Source organism: Myotis nattereri (assembly GCF_964212035.1).
Source record: "Myotis nattereri genome assembly, chromosome: 2".
Taxonomy (NCBI): Eukaryota; Metazoa; Chordata; class Mammalia; order Chiroptera; family Vespertilionidae; genus Myotis; species Myotis nattereri.
The window spans coordinates 43376765-43385836 of NC_138076.1; the positions used below are offsets into that span (position 1 = coordinate 43376765).

The following is a 9072-nucleotide window of genomic DNA, read 5'->3' on the forward strand; positions in this document are numbered from 1 at the left end:
TAATCAGCATTAAATAATGGGCTTCTCCTTAGACAAGCATAACCATAGGTCAGCAAAATATACAGAAAGGGTTGGAAAAAGTGATGGAGTAGCTAGGTCTTTCACTGAAGTTAGTTATTAGAATCTGTCATATTTTGAAGAGCAAAAAATAAAGAATTTTAAATTAAGGGGTTAAAAGTATGATGTGGTAAGAGTCACAATCAATACTATGAGAACAGGCTGAAAAAGGCAAGAACTGGTGGTCAGAAATACTAAGTTTCAAGCTGAAGCCAGGTGACAGGTGATAGCAAGCCCAGGGATGCTTATTCAGGTTGGAGCACTCAGAATATGAGGAATGTTAAGATCATTCTAGAAAGAAACATGGGCAAAAATGACAAAGTACTATGTATAAAAGGTCAAGCAAGATGGCAAGATAGCAGAAACACAGAAAACAGTAGAATCTGGCCACAGAAAGAGCAGGAAGTTCATTATCTTAGCAATTCCACAGATAAGTGAGGACCAATGACCGGTTTAAAAAAAAATACACGGATCTGGAAACCTTAAGCACCTCTTTCCAATCACCCAAGTCTAAAAAGTGGTTTAGTCTACAAAGCCAAAGAAAAAGAAAGAAAAGGATGGGTAGTTATGTGCATCTGAACAATGATATCTGAACAATGCATTAAAATCTTCCTATGTAAACTAGGAAAATAAAATTTATTGTAATCAGGTTTAATCAATTTCAATAGACATTACCTGTCTTTGCTTTAATGAACTGTGAAGGCATAAATATTGTAATGAGATACCTTACTCTAGGAATTTCAACTTGGACAATAAGTTTAGAAGAGTCCATGCTAAAACAGCTCAAATAGTCAACTTTATTCATCCAATTAAAAATTATTTATTGCCACCCTGGCCAGTGTGGCTGTTGGTTGGAGCATCATCCTATGCATCAAAAGGTCTAGGGTTCAATTTCAGGTCAGGGCACATGCCCAAGTTGCAGATTCAATCCCTAGTTGGGGTGCTGGTGGGAGACAACCAGTGGAGTTTCTCTCTCATATCAATGTTTCTCTCCCTCCTTCTCCTCCTCCCCCCTGCTCTAAAATCAATAAAAACATATTTTTAATAAATAAAGAAATTGGATTTTTCCAGGGGAAAAGAGATACTTTATCCATTTTTATGTAAGAAAAGTAAAGGGGATAAATGGTAACAGGAAAATAAAAGAAAAAAGAAAAGTAGCAGAGTAGGAACAGATACAGGTAGGCTAGTGAATTTAGTGATAGGAAGAAAACTGCCCTGTGATATCTTTCATTTTCTCAATAAAGGCAAGATCTAAAAGAATGGGGTAAAGGAAGAAAGGAAAGGGTGGTTTAAATTGGAGATTTAAGGAAAGAGGAAAAGGTTTGAAATACTGGTATTCAAAATAGACATAATAGAGAATTGTACGTATGTCGGCAGTATTAAGTGTGCGTTTGAAATTGAGATAATATGCTTGAAATGAGACCAGTAGGCAAGTTATTTCCATTTTCCTCCCCCCATGTTCAGCTCTGAGGTACAACAAAGTTGGTGGCCAAGTTGGATTTAATCAGTTTCAAATTCTGCCAAGTGAATAAAACAAAACATACAGAGGGGCAAGGAAATTAAAGGGTGCTTGCAATGGAGTAACTACAAGACAGAACCACTAAATCTGTACTGAGAAAGTAGGGAAGACATGGATGCTTCACAAAGCATGTCTTATACCCCCAAGTGGTCTGTAAACTCAACAACAAAAACTGTGAGTTCTGCCCTAACCGGTTTGGCTCAGTGGATAGAGCGTTGGCCTGCGGGCTGAAGGGTCCCAGGTTCGATTCCAGTCAGGGGCATGTACCTTGGTTGCGGGCACATCCCCAATAGGAGGTGTGCAGGAGGCAGCTGATCGATGTTTCTCTCTCATCGATGTTTCTAACTCTCCATCCCTCTCCCTTACTCTCTGTAAAAAATCAATAAAATATATTTAAAAAAACAAAAACAAAACTATGAGTTCTATACTATGTATACCTCACCAAAGAGCACTACAGTTTAAGCCTATGCTGACTAATTAAATGAGTATTCCCCATATTCAAATTTCCAAATGACAGAAACTTATCAGACTTTTTTTTAAGCAGCTTTCTAAAGATCTCAAAATAAAAATAAATCTGTAGTTGAAATGTGTTAGTTCTAAAGAGCAGATGACTGGATTCCCATGATAGTTCCATATAAACAAAGATTAATTGCTGGACATTAATCAAAGGAAAACTATAGCAACAGAAAGTAAACTTAGCCACAATTAATTCACTTCATATGGGGAAATAAAGCCTAATTACTTCAAGGCATCCTATCTTAGAACAACTCACCCTGACCTACAGAATTAAAATTACATCATTTATAGGCACTAACTCAGCAATGCTAACCTGTCAAATGAATTGGAACTTTGGCACTACTGCTAACTACAGCCTATCTCATTAAAAGAATTTAAATTAATTCTAGAAGTTACCTGGCCATCTGCTAGAATACTTAGTTTATATAAATTATTTAAAGTCATTCATTTCCCCTATTACATTTATTCTTCCCATATTAAATAATGTCAAGAAAATCCTAGAGAAGACAAAACATACTTTTAGTAGGTATGTTCATATAAAAATCACCATCTTTTATACTTATTCATTTTAAACTATTCTTTTCCCTATGGCCAAATACATGGTTTAGTTAGGTCAGTTGTGGGAGGGCAGGAGCACCTGATCTAGGTTTCTCTTACACATGGATGTTTCTCTTTCTCTCCCTTCCTCTAAAATCAATAAAACATATCCTCAGATGAAGCTTAAAAAAAAAAAAAGAAAAAGAAAGAGGAAAGGACAGGAGAAAGAAAAAGGAAAAAGAAAGGGAAGGAAATGAAAGGAAAACTGGGTCTAGATACTGGGTCCAGGTAGCATGTTTAGGAAGAAAAAGAGATAAAAGAAGGTTTGATTCCCAGGCTGTGTTCCTACTGAAGGCACCACACAGAACAAAACATTAGCAAAGAATTAAAATAGCTTCCTTATCTGTAACATGAGAATACTAAAGTATATTCTACTAAAGTTTTCTCTCTGCCACAAAAATTCTATTCCTAATCTAGTTTTTTAGACTACCCTCTTTCAAAGGTCTTTTTGAAACGGTATGCTAAAACTTTCAATTCATAAAAATATTACATATTTTCTTTCTCTGAGTCATGTCAACTCATGGAACATTCAAACCTGTAGAAAACTTTTGTGAGTTTATTTGACAACTCAATTGTCGACAATTGCCAGGAAGCAAAATCTTAACAGATTGAGAAGATGCTCCAGAGAATGGTAGTTATGAACCTTATTTTATACATTACAATCAAAAGAGAAGAAGACCTAAATGGATTATATGAAATTCATTGGTGACAGATTATGGATTGGATAGAAAGTAAAATGACAGCCGTGCCGGTGTTGCTCAGTGAGTGAGCGTGGACCCCATGAACCAGGAAGTCATGGTTCGATTCCTGGTCAGGGCACATGCCTGGGTTGTGGACTGGTAGGGGACGTGCAGGAGGCAGCTGGTCAATGATTCTCTTTCATCACTGATGTTTCTCTCTCTCTCTCTCTCTCTCTCTCTCTCTCTCTCTCTCTCTCCTCTCTCTCTCTCTCTCTCTCTCTCCCCCTTCCTCTCTGAAATCAATAAAAATATTTTTTTTTTAAAAAAAGCAAAATGATAGACACTTCTTTTACACAGGTGAATACATGTTAGTTAATAGTCAACAATTAACATTACAATAGCAATGAGGAGAGTCTGTGGTCTTCCCAGAGCTATGCCTCTGAAGGGTCTGGAAAAAGAAAATTACTTTGACATTCTACATGTTATTGTATATGCAAAAAATAAAATAAATAAATAATAGGCTCAATTAAGGTACAGATGGACTTTTGTTAGGGAAAAATACTGCCTTAGGACATGACAATCTGCAATAATCTGCTTTTAGTTAAAAAGTTTTAATTTCAGATCCTTTGTGGTTACTTTAGGTCTCGTGCGTTTGTAAGGCTGCCACGCAGGCCTTCCCTGAGCTTGTCAGGTTTAGTATGCGGCCCTTTACATCCACAGTTACAGTGAACAGGGGCTGGGGGGAGTTGAATGTTTTTAGATCAGAAAAAACTAGGCCAACTAACCTACTTATTTATTGGTGACACTCTCCATCCTACTAGTATGCAACTCTGTTTCACATTCACTCTTCTCAAACCCATTCTCCTTTATCTCTTTTTTCTCCAAAGCCTCAGGCATACTAGTGGAATCATGCAGCTCTGCATGCCTCCAGGACTTTGATGTTACTGAACCCAGCCTACCTTCAATGAACTTAAGATCTTTTTCCTTTCTTTCTCTACTACCTGTACCAGACAAAGATCTTATGTGGGAAAACAGGAGCCAACAGTCTGCTAACCCAAGGCAGAGATTCTTTTTGAGGCCCATTACCAAACTGAGTGTCTAGTACACAGAAGACACCTAATTTAACTGTTCTATGTAAGTTATTATACCCACGAGTCTCATCAGTGATTTCTTTTTAGAAATGCATAATGTCAGCTCCCACCCAGACCTACTGAATCATAAACTCTTAGAGAGGGAACGTGAACTCTGTTTTTAAAAGCCCTCCAGGGTGAGATCCTGATGCACACTCAAAGTTGAGAACTGGCCCCAAACGGTTTGGCTCAGAGGGATAGAGCATAAGCCCTCGGACTGAAGTGTCCCAGGTTCAATTCTGGTTAAGGGCATGTACCTCGCTTCGTTGCAGGCTCGATCCCAGGTCGAGGTGCCAATCAATGTGTCTCTCTCAAATCAATATTTCTCTGTCTCTGTCTCTCTCCCTCCCTTCCACTCTCTCTAAAAATCAATAGAAAAATATCCTAGGGTGAGATTTAACAAAAATAAATTATGAAAACAGATCTTAAAAAAAAAAAAAAAGAGTTGAGAACTGCTGTAATAAACATGCTAGGAAATCACCTTCTTGTTCACTACTACTGATAGCAAACAAGCAAAAAAAATTGATTTTTCTCAGCTGCCACCACTTACAAATGATTGGGCCCATGTGATGCTATCAACCATTTAACTTGTCTCCAGCCTGTGCACAGTGTACAGAGATAAACTTTAGAGTTCAATTTAAAGATCTTAGAGTTAATTTAAATATGTGACCTAATACATGCCCTTTAAACTCAGAGACTCAGTTCTCTCGTCAGTAAAGTAGGAACAGTATCACATACCTCCATGAATAAGAGATCGCTTACAGAAAGGTGCCTGGCACTCAGCAGACCTTCAATAAATGTAAGATCTTTTTCCTTTCTGCCCTACCGCCTGTACCAAGTCGCTGCTACTTTACATAGGTAATGCTCCTAAAGAAGATAGCACTCCGGCACTCCTTGGAGAAATGGCACCAAGGTCTCCTATACAGAAAAGTTCTCCAATGAGGTTTTTTCTTATGAAAAGTACCACAGGATGTAAATGAAGTGAAAGAATCCTACAGAATCATGTACAGAACAGCAATTCTAAAAAGGTAATCCAAGAGCTAATGGGGAAAGCAAATCATACAAAAGCGTGCACCTTTTGCAACTTAAAATGATTGACATTAAACAAAACATAGGCAACTTTCTCTTAAGTGGCCAAAATAAATCAATGGTAACTGGACATAAATGCTACATTTGGGGAGGAGGGGGTTAGCATCAGAACATCCAAGAGATCTGGAATACATGACCCATATTAATGTGGTCCAGGCATTCAAATTCGAATTCCCTAGACTTTCTGGGGCAGCATCACTGTCAAATTATCTCAATCTTGTCCCCATACATGATCTGATTTTTGGTTCAAAAAAATATATAGTCACTAGGGGCACCAAAACAATAACAACCACCAAAAAATGCAAATAAAAATAGATCGCTGGCATACATGAGACTTAAAAACTGTAAAGCATTACTTTTTTTTTTTTTTAAGTTTAGAATTTTGATGGGATTTTACCAGAAACAAGTCCTGGTTTCAGCTCCTCACTCCCTCTGTCTAATCTAAAGTCTCACATTAAAATGTTTAACTCCATACCTACGAGCCTTTAGGTGAAAATAGATCGGTGCATTGGATACGTGGTTGTACTCGATTATTCCGCGCAGGATCCAAAGCCGGGGCTGTCATTCTTCCGCCTCCCGCTGGTACCTGAGACGGGGCGGACAGCCCTCCGTTTTTGACATTCTGTTCCAGCAGCCAACAGCCCCAGCTGTAGGACTTGCGTGAACTTTACACGTTCGCACCTTTTTAAGGGGACCCCCCTCCCCCAGGAAACTCGGGAAAGGAAGGCCAGCCCTAAGCTGAAGGACACCAGGCCAGGAGTTGTACAGCCACCAACTCGGCGCCTGGCTCTCCGAGCGCCCCAACTGCAGCACCGGCTCCGCCGCGCAGCCGCCTCACTGCTACTCCAGACAGAACACAAACACCGCGGCGGTTCCCGCTTGACCCGTCACACGGCCCCTTCACCTCCCTCGGCGGGACGCACTGCCCCCGCCGCCCCGGGGCTCCAAAGCGAAAGCAAGCTCCCCTCCGGCCGCCTTTCCCGCCTCCCCCAGCACCGCGGACCCACAGTGTCGCCAGCCGCCGGGCGAGGGTCCCCGCGAGGCCGGACCCGAGGGCTGCTCGCGTCCCCGCGCCCCGCGACGCTCCCGAGGTCGCTCCCCGGGCCCCGCTCTCCCCGCCGCCTCGGACCCCTTCGGCCCGGCTCCACTCCAAACCCCCAGCTCCCGGCCCGCGCCTGCCGGCCCCGGCACCTCTTCCCCAAACGAACCCGGAACCTGGCGCCGGCCCCCACCCAGGGGCGGGCTCCGGGCCTGGCCGAGCCGCGCAGCGCAGGCTGCGCCGCCCGGAGACTCGCGCGTGGGCCATGGCGAGGAAGTGCCGGGGGGACTGACCCAGAGCCCGTTCCTCCCGCCGGGGCAGGGCAGGGCAGGACTTACCTTCGTACTGCAGGTCCACCAGGACGAGCAGGAAGGGGAACACCGAGCCCAGGCGGCTAGTCACGGAGCCGGGGGCCACCATGTCCGAGGGCGCGGCGGGGAGAAGAGACCAGAGTGCGGGGCCCACCCGTCCCCGCTGGCGCTCGGCAGCAGCTGCGCCCGCCTGCCGACGGCTCTCAGGCCTAGGCGACAGCTGGAGCCCACCCGAGGAAGGCAGCGGTGGGCGGGGCCCGAGCGACGCTCCGCCCCCGCGCCGCCGCTGTCCAATCGCCTTCTGCCTATCCGCTCTTCTACTGGGCTCGCCCGGTCGTGGTTCGCGCTGATAGGCTGCGGAGGCCATCGCCCCGCCCCATCTCTGATAGGGTAACGTGGAAGCACCAGAGGAGGCTGCGTCCGCCGGTTGCGGAGCTGTCAGAGCGCTCAGACCGGCCGCTGGGGGAAGGCGGCGGGAGTCTGACTGGCAGCCGCCGAGTCCGCATGCGCAGGGGCGAAAGGCTTTTGGATCGGGCCGGCGTGCTGCGTTAGCTAGGAGGAGGAGGATGTCAGCCAGGCGACGTTCTTCCGGGGTGCTGTTTGGAGAGGAAGGTGAAGCCGCGGCTTCGAGATAAGAAGGCGAAACCTCCTCCCAAGAAGGGAGCTTTAAAGCTCCTAGAATGGGCTGTTTACCACGATGAGTCAGAGGCCGCTACCTGCCCCTGAGCATCTCGGGACAAATAACAGACTGAACTGGAGAAAAAAAAAGCTCCAGAGAAACGGTCAGGAGTAGCTGGATGAGCTGATGGAGGCCAAAGCATTCCAGGGAAAACCAGAAAGAAGTGCACATTACTGACCTAAGCCACCTATTGAGGATGGCTTGGAAGTTTGGGGACCTTCCCCCACACCCCGACTGTCCATTGGGCCAGCGTGTCCAGAAAGAGAGCAGAATCCTGGAGGGGTCTGTGAAGAAGAAACCAGGGAGCTGCCGCAGCTGAGACAGCAAGGGGCTCTTGAGAGTGCGGCCAAGGTCAGCTCTAAGGGAAAAAACACCTGTTAAACGGGATCTTGCATCTTCTGCTCATCAGAAGAGACTCAACGGAAGAGATAAGATCTTGAACAAGATAAAGTTCAAGTTACTTAATTTGGCATTTTGTTTGTTCGCAGTCATTTACTCTGACGTCCCCAACACGCACACTATACCCAGTGGTGTTTTACTTGAGGTAAAACAGTAATGCTTTTCTGTGTTAAGCATTGTTAAGTGAAAATGTATACAGTGGGGCCTTGACTTACGAGTGTCCCGACTAATGAGTTTTTCGAGATACGAGCTGTCTCTTGGCTGATTTTTTGTTTTGAGTTGAGAGCTAAAATTCGGGTTACGAGCCAGCTTCAGATACCTCACCGCTAGGTGGCGCAGCGAACGTCGCAGTGAACGCCACAACATCAGCCCAACATCACGTGTCTCGTTCACTTTTTGATTTGACATATGAGTAATTTGAGTTACGAGCTCCGTCACAGAACGAATTAAACTCGTAAGTCAAGGCCCCACTGTACCTTTATCAATGAACTAGAGGCCTGGTGCATGGGATTCATGCACTGTGGTGGTGGTGGTGGGGAGGGGAGGCGTTCCCTCAGCCCAGTCTGCACCCTCTCTCAGTCCAGAACCCCTGGCTCCTTACATGATGCACTGAGTCCCCTGGCTGAGCAGTGCTACCCCTGTGGGAATGCACTGACCCCCAGGAGGGCAGCTCCTGCGTTGAATGTCTGCTCCCTAGTGGTCAGTGCACGTCATAGCGACTGGTCTTTCTGCAGTTGAGTCTATTTGCATATTAGGGTTTTATTATATAGGGTATGTATTTGCTACTTCTGTGCTACTTCACGCTTTTAGAAGAACTTGAAGTAAAAGCAGAAAGGCTTCTATTCCAAAGGAAACTAGTGCAAAGGAAATGGTTTTGAGGAAAGAAACAAAACCCAAGTCTCTGTTTATTTGTGGTGAAAAGTAGTATGTATATAATATAACTAGTGGCCCAGTGCATGAATTTGTGCACATTGAAAACAAATTAATTAGAAGAAATATTTTACCAGTAATATTGCTTGTTCGCACTTTCTCTATAATAGAAGTGTCAAACAAATT

General features: G+C 44.3%; 1 protein-coding gene across 2 annotated transcripts in view; it reads right to left on the reverse strand.

The window, feature by feature from the left end:
• Window positions 1-7209, reverse strand: part of DNAJC3 (DnaJ heat shock protein family (Hsp40) member C3) — a 68537-nt gene extending 61328 nt beyond the window's left edge. The window contains exons 1-2 of one of the 2 annotated variants that reach the window (XM_081083212.1): window positions 6966-7167; window positions 6064-6174 (exon numbers count right to left, since the gene is read on the reverse strand). Coding sequence is in view for 1 of the 2 variants with exons in the window: in XM_081083211.1 (XP_080939337.1) it covers window positions 6966-7047 (82 nt within the window). In the remaining variant the exon portion in view is untranslated. Of the gene's footprint in view, window positions 1-6063; window positions 6175-6965 lie in introns of both variants that reach the window. The other variant, XM_081083211.1, reaches the window with a different exon arrangement.
• Window positions 7210-9072: the final 1863 nt, after the last annotated feature.